The 14,441-nt window shown below is 33.6% G+C and overlaps 1 protein-coding gene across 6 annotated transcripts in view; it reads right to left on the minus strand.

Annotated features, from left to right (window-relative positions):
• LOC150108619 (catenin delta-2-like) overlaps nt 1-14,441 on the minus strand; it is a 593,872-nt gene that overhangs the window by 249,135 nt on the left and 330,296 nt on the right. For 5 of the 6 annotated variants that reach the window (XM_090390888.1, XM_090390887.1, XM_090390886.1 and 2 more), the window contains exon 9: nt 5,147-5,422. In XM_090390888.1, the coding sequence (XP_090247014.1) occupies nt 5,147-5,422 (276 nt within the window). The remainder of the gene's footprint in view (nt 1-5,146; nt 5,423-14,441) is intronic. The other variant, XM_090390891.1, reaches the window with a different exon arrangement.

Consider the following 14,441-nt stretch of genomic DNA (forward strand, 5'->3'; position numbering starts at 1 on the left):
ACCTAAGTAGCTGGTGTAAGATAACTAAAAAGGTCAATTACTTTCCTTAAAAAAAAAAAAAAAAAAAAAAAAAAAAAAAAAAATCAATACAATAAAAAGTTAGGAAAGATTAGCTGATTTATAAAGTACTATCTCCAGTAAAGGGGATAGACGTAAGCCATCGGATCTATTTAAGTTAGGACAATGAAGTAGAGTTTCACATGTTTCTTTATAAAGGCGTTCCATGAGAAACTGACTCTTGTGAAGAACTCTTCTTTTTCCAATGAACTCTGTGTCTAGTGAAGATGGCATGTTCTGCAAGTCCAGACTTTTCAGGTTTAAAGTATTCAATATAAGATTGGTGTTCTTCTAGCCAAATAGAGGCAGATCTTCCCGTTTGTCCGAAATAAGATAATCCACAAGAGCACGGAATCTGGTAGACACCTGGATGATTAAGATGTGGAAGCTTGTCCTTAGGAGAAGTGAGAAAGGTGGAGACGATCTTTTACAGAAAGAACTACAATATATAACTTCTTCCTTTCTAGCTAATGGTTATAAGAATTGCTTCATTAAAAGAACTTTCAGTAGTTTTAATGTCTTCCTCTTCAAACACAGAAGAAATAATGCGCATTACTATCCCTTATGTAAAAGGCATCAGTGAACGTATAGCAAAAGTTTTAAAACCACTGAATATTTTTGTTGCCTTTCGACCGTTTAGAAAAATCTCCACCTTTCTCACTTCTCCTAAGGACAAGCTTCCACATCTTAATCATCCAGGTGTCTACCAGATTCTGTGCTCTTGTGGATTATCTTATTTCGGACAAATGGGAAGATCTGCCTCTATTCGGCTAGAAGAACACCAATCTTATATTAAATACTTTAAACCTGAAAAGTCTTGACTTGCAGAACATGCCATCTTCACTAGACACAGAGTTCATTGGAAAAAGACGAGTTCTTCACAAAAGTCAGTCTCTCGTGGAACGCCTTTATAAAGAAATGTGAAACTCTACTTCATTCTCCTAACGTAAACAGATCCGACGGCTTACGTCTATCCCCTTTATGGGTGATAGTACTTTACAAATCAGCTAATCTTTCCTAACTTTTTATTGTATTGATTTTTTTTTTTTTTTTTTTAGGAAAGTTATTGACCTTTTTAGTTATCTTACACCAGCTACTTAGGTGGTGCTTTTTGGAATTTTCAGTTATTGTTTAATTTGAGCTTAATGTACTGAAGATGCTTGTGACACACAGGCGAAAATTATACTATTAAATAATCTTTGTACGTGAGTTTTTCCATTATTAATTTTGTATCGTAATACCACTTGTTATACTCAAATGAGGTCACTGAACAATAATAAAATTTATGTACATCACTTTTGAGATTTTTGTTATTTAAACATAATAATTCAAGGAGCATAAAACCTTTCCTTTAATCTTAAACTTCATGGAGCTCAAAGCCTTTAAACTCAAACCATAGAAAAAAGGATGTTCAAAATTACAGTTATTATGCATATCCTCACATATAATTAAAACAACAGAACTACTGTGTAACAGCAATGATGTCTTAAAGTGAAAATCAGAATCTGACAACTTCTATTAAGCCTGAAACCAGTTTGTTCTACTCTAAGTTTCCCTTCCACAATTTTTCCTAGCCATTTCTCAAGCACGCTTGAATAAGTTTTACCTGAAGTACTCAGTATGGAAATTCCTCTAATTCTTGCCTTCAATTTAATTTCCTTTTTTTTTTTTTTTTCAATGTATGGATACTACAAGAGCTCTATTTTAGAATTTACCCTTCTTAGGCCTTCAGAATTATGCAGTGTAACCATAACATTTTATACCTCTGTATTAGAGCTTCTCTGATTGAATATTACTGCTCAAGTTACCTTTCCAGTTACAGGTTTCTGATAGCATTTTCTACCTCCAATATCGATATGTACTTCTGATTTCATTTTGAATATTTTCTACCACCATTTTGTCATTTCTTGTTTGACTTAGCATCTTTTGAAAGCAATTACTACAGACATTTAGGATATCTTTACATTAAATTTTAGTGTTACCTTACCATCTCTTCTTTCTTTCTTCTTTTTTTTTTTTACAGTTACTCTTTCCTCCATTTCCAAGCTTTTTGATTAGCCTTCAGGAACATGTCACTACATTCCTAATATTTACTTTTATTCTTGTCAATGAAGTCAATCATCTCTAATAGAAATGATTTAAAAAAAATCAAAAATGGTTGAAACAGAACTTAGAACTCACCCCCCCCCCCCTCTCCACAAACATGATTAAAAAAATGAAGAGAAAAGCAAAGAATTAGTAATGTGTAAGCAAAATTCATTTTCAAGATGAGGCTCATACAAACATTTACCAGTTGGTTCATAGACTATTAAATAAAGGTGAGAAAAATTACTCTATACACATGAGTTCTTGTTATATGAATATTTCTATATTTCAATTATACACATATCTATATTTCAATTATACACATATCTATATTTCAATTATACATATCTATATTTCAATTATACATAGAACATGCATAATTTCTGTACAATTTAAAAAAAAAAAAAAAATCAGTTTGCATGCTAATTTCTCTAAAAAGTCCTTCTCTGAAATGAGTTATTAATTGGAAAAAGGAGCTACAAGATTAATGAACACTGATTTTCCATGTGAAATGGGCTTTAGAATACTGTGAACTACAAACTTTAAAAGGCAAGAGTAAGAAGGATTAAAGCTGTTAGACAAATGATAAATTAAATTACTTAATAAATGAATTAGATTTTTTTTTCCCTGAAGTATGGGACAAAAAAAAAAAAAAAAAAACTGCAATAGACAGATTTAAGGCAGTGTTTCTCAAAGTGTGGTATGCGTACCCCCCCAGGGGGTACATGAAAGGTCGTTAGGGGATACGTGGCAATTTTCAGCTATGCATAATTAAAGGAGTCATTATATTTTTCAACAAACAGTGCAATTAGAGATAACTGGGATAAAATGGCAATAACTAATGAATCACATCCCCTCTCTGACAGAAACTGCTGTATACACCAAGCAAAACCATATGTTGCTGGTGGAATATATGGTTTTGCTTGACACCACCCCCATCATTAATGTGTTAAAACTAAGAAATATATCGTGAATGTGTTTCAGATATTATGAAATTCAGTTGAAGGGAATTAGTTTTTCAACTCAACTGTTGAAATGCTAATTTGTCTTTGGTTCGCGTGATCTTTTGTTAATACCGCACCAATCATATGCAGTTCTTCGCTGCTCTATGTATCTCAAGTCTTGTAAATTGCTGGTAATTTTTGCTTGAAATAATGGGAAGGAAGATGATGCTATTTGGGTAGATGACTTTGACGATGCACACAAAGAAACTCTTCTCGATGCCAAAAGTAGTGATAGTGAGTAGGAGCTTCTTGGTAAGTTGCATCATGTTCAGTTTTTTTCTGAAAACTTTAGTTTTCGAAAATTCCCACATGTATCTTCTTTTTAGATTTAATTTTGGGAGTTATATTCAAGTAAATACAGTATTTTTTTTAAGCTTTCAAATTCTTACGTATGGATCACTAGTTAAAGATTGGATTTATAAAACCCTCAAAAGAGAGCAATATAGCAAATACAAGTAGCTGTAAGCAACAAGAAAACACTGATATTGCATCTGGATCAAATGAAATTGATAAGAGTGTCGTCTGACATCTCTAGAGAACCAAAATTTAAAAATAAATCATATTTTTTGTTTACATGAACATATAAATTCAAATAAAATAGATATTTAATTTTAATTAATATTTTAAATTAATTTATTAATTTTAATGAATTTATTTTTAATTAATTTTTATTAATTAATGAATTTATTTTTTATTAATTAATTATGGGGTACTTGGTATTAATAAAAATTTAAGAACGGGTATGTGGATATCTGAAGTTTGAGAAACACTGATTTAAGGAAACATTCTTTCAGTGGAAGGGCAACTAAATCAGAATAAACCTCTGGAACATTTTGCAGGGATATCTTAACTCAACTCTGATGCAGTATTTGTATCACATAAGCCATGGTTATGTGCTGTCATGAGTTTGAAGGCCGTCCTTCAAACAGCTAAGACATCTGTAAAATGGGATGTAATGAGTACTGGATTTAACAAGAAGCAATTTTAAGAATATTACATTAATGCAAAAATATTAAATATAGTAAAGAATTTTTTTTTGTAAAAATATAGCTACTTCATTATAACAAGTTCCATGCTTCACTCTGTTCCACCTACAGTGTGGGTAACACTCTACAAGGGCATGCCAAACACTACAGATTTACTATGCCAAGGTCATGGCTAAAAGGAGTCCAAAATAATTGGAGTACAGGAAGGCATTGTTGTAATCATGAATGGAAACAGAATAAGTTCCAGTGAGGGGGTGGCATGTTTTCCAGTCCTTCATCCCTACACTGCATGTCCCTACTCTAACTCTTTATGCCTATCCAAATATGAAAAGACAAAAATACAGTAATTCTATGAATCACAAATTTACAAAAAAAAAATCAAGAATTCCACCACAAAAGTAACAAATATAGATAAAAATGCTTCCATATCAACTGCAGCTTTAATACAACACTATCTACAGGCATCTAACTCCCACATATTATTTCTAACAGAACCTCAACTAGCCTGAGCAACCAATGTTCAATTTAAACATCCATACTACACTTTACATAATTCTGTCATTAGTAGGGGACAGTTCTTGTGCATAAGTTAATGTGCGACCAATGTGAGAGGATGCCAAAACCAGAATCACCTTTTTGATCTGGTTTGGCTCAAAACTTCCTTAAGGCATTTTGTAGCACTGTGCACCAGATTCTGAAGCATGATTTGCCGGTCTGGTTGGCCGAGTGCTTAGCGTACCCGCTCTCCAGCCAAAAGGTTGAGGGTTCGAATCCCACCCTGGGCATGGATGTTTGTGATAATCTGTTAAAATACTAGTGGTGGTGGGCGGTAGATGGTGTCGGTGTAGATGAATGGCATTAGTAGTTGAGGTTCGTTGTAGTTGATGAAAAGTAGTAAGTTGTAGAGTAGGTGCCCTCTCTGCAAAACAGATGCTATCCACTTGGCCACCCATGGCAGAGATGATAAAAGTACAAAAATTAAAAAGAAAAAAAAATGAAGTATTTCAAATATACCTCCTTCTCCATCAACAGCTGGGTATTCCAGATGAGGGTGTCTTGGAGGTAACTGGTGCTGACTCTCAGTATGTGGTAATTCTTCTTCACCTTCATATCCAGCTCTTGGTGGTGGCCTAGCATATGGAACAGGAGGCTGTGCATGTGGTGCTTGTGTTTGAGGGTGGTCATCATAACTAGGCCTTCTATCCAGATAACCTTGAGGTGGAACCCCTTCATACGGATTGTAGCCTGGAGATGAAACAGGCAACTGAGGGCCTGTATAACCATATGGTCCTGATTAAATAATATCAAATATTCAAAGAAAATTAAGCTCAGAACTTAAGTAGCAATAGAATTAATAATACTAAAAACACTGATGATATGTAAAAAATCAGTGATATAAATTAAACAATTACTGATCAGATAATCTGAATATGACATTTGGAAATACAACCTATATTTAACAATATAGCAAACTAAAATGACTGTTCATGTACATATAAAAAGGAGTAATATTAATTTGACTTATGAAATGTGATTATTGCTGAATTTCTGCAATGAATGTACTTTTATTTAAATTAATTTATATCCAAGAGATTGAACTTATATCAGTGCCATGTGCTGGGAAAGAAGCAAGCTACTGACTTTTTTTTTTTTTTTTTGAAGAGTTGGGAAATTATTGGAGAACACTTTATGAGAAGGGCATTCCAGAGGACAGAGATAAATGGAATAAAAATGAAGAAGTGGATTTGACACATTTGACACACCTGCAGACAGACTGAAAAAGGATATTGGATAGCAGGTACTTATGTTTCAGATGACATGATGCAAAACAGACAATAATGGGTACCAGCTCAGTGGGGCAGTATCCATGGAAGAAGCACCTGTATAAAAGAGCTGAAACAGCGCACATGAGATAAAGGTTGGACTGAGTCAGTGAGAGAGATCATCTACTGGCTGAACTGCTCCCCTTCGAGCAGCATAGGAATTCTTTTTAGATTCACATGCTCACAGATCACAGCTTCAAGGATGGCTAGATTTAGAAGTAATTAGATGGGTTAAAAGTAGTGTCTCGAGCAGAAAGAATGCCTAATTTTTTTTTGGAGGTCAAGGAAGGAATATCCTTGGACTGATGGATGGTATGGAGATTAGTGTTTAAGCCACTGGTTACAGCCAATCTCAAAGCTTGGAATGTCTGAGCACTGCATGGTTGTTGAATGAGTAGGAAGAAAGGAATGTGCTATTGGAATGTCTATTTATGTCAGCAAAGCTGTGGACAGAACAGAACCAGAGCTGTTCTTGAGTGGCAGAATCCATACTGGTGGTCGCTAATTAGTGGATTTCTAAGTAGTGAAGAAGTTGACTGTTGATTCTCTCCATTATTTTAAAGATTTTTTTTTTCTTGGACACATTACCAATTTATGTTATGATGTGCCATGAAAATGGTTAAAAATGCCAGCTTGGTTAAGATAGCATACCTGTTCTCCAACCAGCAGGTGGTGGGTAGTCCCACCATATGGACACGGATGTTTGTAAAAGTTGCTCTATACAGGCTTGTATAGCTCTTTGAGCTTATAAGGCTTGTCTAATAATAATAATTTATAATAATAAACATGGCATAAATGATAAGTTAGGGTAAAAGTATGTACAAGGAAAATATTGTCATGAATAATGTAAAATTAATATATAAAAAAGTTTCTCATTAAAAGTAATGTACATTAACTCCCCAACCAGTCATAATGTCTAGAGATGTACAGCTAAATCTGGATCTCACTATTTCGTCCATCTCGGAGGTTAATCTCTATATAATTAAAAAAAGTCAAACATTTGTAAACATTTAAAAACACTTTGCATATTGGAGGAATCAGTAAAAGGATCCAGGGAGATTATTAAAACTGCAAAAATAATGGCTGTGCTCACTGATGAAATGAGGGAAGTCAATTACACAAAGCCAAAGAACTCACACACAGGCATATCACCTCTTGATAGAAGAGGTGATATGTGTAAGAATCTGAAATAGTCTGTTGTTCCTCTTTTCTATGATGTTTGTCATTGGGATATTAATTTCTGGGATATTAAGTTGTTATGAACTGAGAAAAGAACCAAATCATCAGCAAACACAGCTATCTTTGTTTGTTTATTTATATTTTTTGTTTAAGTCATTTAAGTAGATGGAAAAAAGGAGTGGGCTCAAAATGCTGCCTTGATGGAGTCCCTGTCCTATTTTCACTTTCTTGGAAAGGGAATTATTTATTCTAACTCGAACTGTTCTATTTCTTTACATAAAAATATAACGGAAAAACTCACGTAGAAAAATTATTTAATGGTATAATTTTCGCCCGTGTGTCACAGGCATCTTCAGTACAATTAGGCACAAAAAATTAAACATTAACTGACAATTCCAAAAAGCGCCACCTAAGTAGCTGGTGTAAGATAACTAAAAAGGTCAATAACTTTCCTAAAAAAAAATTAATACAATAAAAAGTTAGGAAAGATTAGCTGATTTGTAAAGTACTATCTCCCATAAAGGGGATAGACGTAAGCCGTCGGATCTGTTTAAGTTAGGAGAATGAAGTAGAGTTTCACATGCTTCTTTATAAAGGCATTCCATGAGAAACTGACTTTTGTGAAGAACTCTTGTCTTTTTCCAATGAACTCTGTGTCTAGTGAAGATGGCATGTTCTGCAAGTCCAGACTTTTCAGGTTTAAAGTATTCAATATAAGATTGGTGTTCTTCTAGCCGAATGGAGGCAGATCTTCCCGTTTGTCCGAAATAACATAATCCACAAGAGCACGCCTTTATAAAAAAGCATGTGAAACTCTACTTCATTCTCCTAACTTAAACAGATCCGACGGCTTACGTCTATCCCCTTTATGGGAGATAGTACTTTACAAATCAGCTAATCTTTCCTAACTTTTTATTGTATTATTATTATTATTATTATTATTATTATTTTTTTTTTTTTTTTTTTTTTTTTTTTTAAGGAAAGTTATTGACCTTTTTAGTTATCTTACACCAGCTACTTAGGTGGCGCTTTTTGGAATTGTCAGTTAATGTTTAATTTTTTGTGCCTAATTGTACTGAAGATGCCTGTGACACACGGGCGAAAATTATACCATTAAATAATTTTTCTACGTGAGTTTTTCCGTTATATTTTTATGTATAGTTATGTCTACTCACGGTTTACCTCTTTTAAAACTTGTTCTATTTCTTAGAAAGTCATAAATCCAGGAATGACTTTTAATGGGATTATATTGATCAAGTGCATATAATAAACAACTATGTTATACCAACTAGTTTCACCAACTAAGGCTGTTGGCATCTTCAGGGTACATAACTGATGTAAGGCACTAAAAAGTGAAAAACTGTTACAAACAAAAAGTTTCTGCTTCCACACCTTGTCAAAGGTATTGCTAAAATCTATAAAAGCAGCAATGGTGGATTTGGTAGGTTTGATCTAGAAGTTATCTAGAATTGACCAGGTTAAATAAAAAAGTTGATCAATTGTTGAGTGATTCTTCTAAAGGCAGCCTGAAAATGTAGTAGTATACTATTTTTGTTCAGATAGTAATTAAAATGTTGGAGTATCATTTTTTTCATCAATTTGCCTGGAATTGAAGTCAGTGAAATTAGTCAATAACTTCTTGGTAGGTCTTGAGATTTGTTAGGCTTCAAAATTGGTATGATTGTGGCTGTCTTCCAGTCTTCTGGAGCTTTTCCTTGTTTTAGGCTATTGTTGTATAGGTGAAGTAGCCAATCTAGGGCTAGAGAGGAAGATGCTCGATCATGATTCCTTGTATGTTATCTGGTCCACATGATTTATTTATATATAGTCTCTCCAAGGCATCTATCAATTCAGTATTGTAAGTGGATCCCAGAATACTTTTTTATATTTTGGGGAATTTGCAGCATTTTTATGCTGTCGAGCCTGTATATTTTATGGTATATTTTGAAATGAAAGGCCAAGGTATTTGCAATATCCCTATCTCCAATTTTGATATTCCATCCAGGCCTTTTAACTTGTTAGTCTCACTTGCCTTTGGTAGGTCGCTTTGTAAATTAGCAGTCAGTTTCCAAAGTTTGGTATCTGAAGTGTTTGGATTTAAGTTGTGGCAAAATTCTTGCCACCTAGTTCTTTGTAATATATTATATTTTTGTTTAATTTCAGCATTTGTCTTGTTGTACTCGATCTTGGTTTCTGGAGAGCTTCCAATTTGTAAGGTGTTAAATAATTCACTTCATTTAATTATTTTACTGGCAAGTTCCTGGTGAACCTTTCTGTATTTGAAATAACTTTTCTCCTGTAGTCCTTTAAGATATTTTCTTTGCTGTATTTAGGATAGTATTCTTCCAAATTATGCAGTCTTTGTCTAGGTCAGCGCTTCCCAAACTGTGGGCTGCAGTCCCCTTGGAGGCCATGAAATAATGAAAACAAATTTAAAATGTTTTAAGACTAAGTAGGGTTTTTTTAATCTTAAAAGAGACATTTAAATTTTATTATTTATTACTTCTTTTTTGTTCTTTTTTCTTGTTCAAAGGTATTGATAAGAAATACAAAAAAGATCACAAATGCAAAATATTGAATATAAATTGTATTGAATATAAATACAATAACTATTATAATAATACATGTCTATATTTACGATTTTTTTCCAATGGGGGCCATGAAATATTTTAATTTTTCCAAAGGGAGCCTTGGCATCCATAAGTTTGGGAAGCATCGGTCTAGGTCATCATAGTATGTGTGATATCTTTCAGAATTTTGTTTACTTCATACTTGTATTTCTCCTAATTTGCCTTTTGGAAGTTCCAATGATATTTTCTTTTTTTGGGTGGGTCTGGTCATTTTTGGGTTCAGGTTAGTTAATATTGGGAAATGGTCACTTCCTACTAGTTCCAAAACAGACCAAATAGCTTTGTCATGAAGATCTGGAGACACTGCAGTAATATCTAGGGCAGCGGTGGCGAACCGTTTTATGTGCGCATGCCAAAAGTTTACATGTTGAGTTGCTGACGTGCCGGCGCGTACCAAAAATTTACATAAAGTTGCTGACGTGCCGGGCAGTTTTTAGTAGAGGAAAAATTAATACAAAATTAATTAATTTATAATATTTTATTCTATTTATAATATTATTCAGTGTAAAATTTATTATTGTATTATTCAATTGAGTTTAATGACATTGGTTTTAAAAAAAAAACGGTAGTGAGAAAAATATTTCTGCATTGTAACTCATCATAGAAGTCAGCTGAGCAGGGAAAGCAGCAGAAGGGTGTCTGGCTTGTCGGCGAAATATTTACCATATTTACTTTAATATACCTTGCACCCCTGATTTTACTTTACGAAAAAAGACATCAAAAAGTTTTGCATATTACCTCACACACAAAAAATGTTTAAACATGTTCATGTAGAGGCGATAGTAACTCACTCCAAGTGGTAGCAACACGCCCTCCCCAACAGACATTATGCTGCAGATGCAAGAAAAACAAGTGTAGTTTTATTGTATCCCTGGTATAGAGGCTTTTGCAGTCTGTGTAATATATTTCTCAACAAATAGTGCAATTCATTAGTTAGCGTCATTTTTATTCCAGCTGCCTCTAATTGCACTATTATTATACCCCTCCCACAGAAACAATGCTGCATAGATTCAAGGAAAACCATGTTGCACTGAAACACGATCTAACTAAAAACTATTGTCAATTTTTCAATTACATGAAATAAGTGTTTGTTTTATTGCATTTGAAATTCTCGATGTCATTATGACAGATCACAAAGGCTAAATTCAAATAAAATTCTACCACTAATTGAAACATGCCCCATAATTACGGTGACAATACGTCCTTTATTTAAGAGGACAGTCCTTTATTTCACTGCTCTGTCCTTTAGATTTTTTTTTCCCTAAAATAGCCATTTTGTCCTTTATTTTGTGAATCGAAATAGTAAACTGAATATTAATGCCAACATATTTAAAGATGCAATCCATAAATTTTACCAAAACCTGCATTGATTATTTAAATAACTGGGACAGCTGTTTTGTGGAAATGAAAGTATTTGAATGGGTCCTACTACAAGAAATCCCTCTGCAGGTGAAGATCAAGGAAAGTGTTTTGTTAATTTCAAGTAGGGGCGGCTCATGTATAAGCACTGCGGAACTGCAGCAACCCCAATTTTTCTCGATATATAAATATATTTATTAATTTATTTGTATTTGCTTGTAATATTTAATTTTACCATCAAAAATCCTATACAATTCTCTTATTTTGTATAAAAAACCATCTTATAGCACTTAGGAGAGTGAAGGACGTTATCAGCACTGTGTCATATTGCTACGTGCACAAGCATATGTACGCCGTAATGAGATGCAAGCTATTAACATAATGCGACACTGTCCGTTGCACAGTTCCACTGTTGTTTATATGCATGCGCCAGTAATAGAGCATTTGTAGTGCTTATCATGTTTACTCCGTCTCTTTAAATATTTGGACATTACAATTAAAGGATTTAATTGTAATGTCCAAAAATTGTAAATCCATTCTTTTAATTGTAATTAAAGGAAGGGATTTACAATTTTTGGACATTAAACAATATTTTTTCATGAAACAAAACAACAAGAATATATTTTATTTTTAAGTAATTTTGAATCATATCAAACTGTATAATTTTATGGATAATAAACAATATTTTTTCATATTTAATTTTTTTTTAAATTTTTACCATAATTCTGATATTTTATTCAAACACGTATACACTGTACTTACAGTGTGTATGTATATTTCGAAAGTTGCAGCACCACTACGATTTCAAGCCATGAGCTGCCACTGATTTCCAGTCACTGGAACTTAAACATAAATGACGTCAAACTATTTGATGAAGTTTCGTATATTAAAAGTTATGTCGCCAGTGAAAAGATCGAAGAAGAATGGCGACAAATTGATGAGTCCTGCCGACGTAGATGGGTTGAAATTTTTAAATATTTCACAGATAAACACGTATCTTTTAAAAACATCTTAAAAATCGTTGACTTTTGCTTATGTCTCCCTAGATCTAATGCCCCCACTGAATGAGTATTTTCATTAGTGAACAATATGTGAACCAGTTGTAAAAAAACAATTAAAAATCAAAACATTGAAAGCATGAATTTATATCAAATGGAACTTTGACATGAATTGTATATAGTTTTATGAATTTTTAAACCACAAACCTGATTTATTATAAAAAGTTCATTCTTGTGAAAAGTATCAAAAGTAAATTTTTTTAAAGTAATAATACGATTGTTTAAAATGCTATGTATATGCTTATATTATATAATAAACATTATAAATCTTTTTAATTTTAGTGAAACAAACACAATTTTTTTTTATTACGAAACAATTTCTGATTTGTTCTTTATTTTCTCCAAGAAAAAATATCGTCACTGTACATATAATGCATGTGTGAGTTCGTCTGTGAGCTCAAATGCAAACAAGCAGGAATAAAATTCAACCAAGGGTTGAAACTTTGTGTGAGTTGAGCCTGCCGGTAATGAGAAGTTCCATCAGAACGATACTCCTCATGAATGTGTGTTAAAACTAAGAAATATATAGTGAATGTTGTTATGACAGTTTCAGATGTTATGGAATTCGGTTGAAGAGAATTAGCATTTCAACTCAACATTTGTCGGTTGCCTTTGTGTTTGGGTCGCGTGATCTTTTGTTAATATCGCACCAATCGTATGCACATCTTAATAGCTGCTCTCTCTCGTGTAAAACAAAATTTAACTTGCACGTATTGTAATAACTAAAAAAACAGTTAAATAATTTATAAGCATATAAAAGAATATCACCTGTAAATCGTTGGCGTGTCAACAAAATTATCAGACATGCCACCTCTGGCATGCGTGCCATAGGTTCACCATCTATGATCTAGGGCATCTTTTGTACCGTAAGAATGAGACAAATAAGTGGGTTCTCCACTGTTGAGAGTTATTAGTCCTGTTTCATCTATGAAATTACTCAGGTTTTCTCCTCTTGAGTTTATTTCTTCAGAACTCCCTAACAGGTGTTTGCTTTTCATGTCTCCTAAAATAAGGAGTTTTCTTCAATGAGATGGGATAGGCTGGAAAGATTTTGTCCAGGTTTGTTAGGAGGATGATAACAATTGAATATGTTTAATGGCCTTTTACTTGGTTCCAGTATTTGGATTCCTTATATTTCAGTTCCTTCTGTTACTATGTCTAGTTCAACAACTTTATATGTTTCGGATTAGTGTCAGAAACCCTCCTCCATTTTGGTCAGTAGGCCTATCTTGTGTATGACATCATAGTTTTTAATGTTTAGTCTGCTGATTTGTCAAAGTTTGGTTTCCTGGATGCAGATAATATCAGCATCATGTTTGTCAGCTAGTAGTAATAGTTCATTTAGTTTTTCTTTGCTTGCTGGAGTAATGATACCATTTAAATTCCATTGGATGATATTAATATTTCTTGTAATGGGTGGAATGATTTGCTCATTTCTCAACTCTGACATCATTTCCAAATGAAGAGTCATGTCAGCTGCCCCCCCCCCCAAATAAGATGTTAAGAATGTTTAGCTGAAATGGCTATTCCTTTTGCCAGGCTACATAATTTGAGTCTCGATACAGGAAACATTTCACAGGAGTGAAAAGAATGAATGGTAATCCCACTGCACAAGGGTGAACGCAAACACTGATGTATCCAACTGCCGACCTTTCAGTATCTCTGGAGTGGTGATGATTTTCGAAAAGTTAGTTAAGGCTTGCATACAGAAGTGGGTTGACAGAGAATCTCTACTTTGCAATGAGCAGCATGGATTTACTAAGGGAAGGTCATGTTTGACCAACTTGCTTACATTCTATAATAATGTTACCATTGAGTTAGACATGGGTAATAGAAGTTACCAAAGGGGAGTCTAAAAGAATGATACAAAGGAAATGTTTCAATACATGAGTAAGCAGAGAATGAGGGGTCACCCCTATAAATTATGTAAGAGCATGGTTAGTAAGGCAGCAAGGATGAGGGTTTCTGCTTGGATAGTGTTGAATGACTGAAATGGATTGCCAAAGGTGGTTGAGTGCTTTGACAGTGAATGGAACTTAAGTAGATCTATGGAGAGGTATTTTGTAAATAATAGTGTAAGCCTCCTTTGATGAGTCTTTTGATTCCACGGAAATGTCCATGCAATAATAATAATAATACACCTGGTTTATTTCGTATGAGGTTACCCTATTTCCTCCCATCTCTTAGGATGTGTTGAGCCCTCCTAATTAGGGATTAAGTATGTATTTATGACTGTAGATCTGTATGAAGTCATGGGGCT

The sequence above is a fragment of the Typopeltis vanoorti genome, chromosome 3 (genome assembly GCF_054136105.1).
Source record: "Typopeltis vanoorti isolate ZY-2024b chromosome 3, IOZ_Tvanoo_1.0, whole genome shotgun sequence".
Lineage (NCBI taxonomy): Eukaryota > Metazoa > Arthropoda > Arachnida > Uropygi > Thelyphonidae > Typopeltis > Typopeltis vanoorti.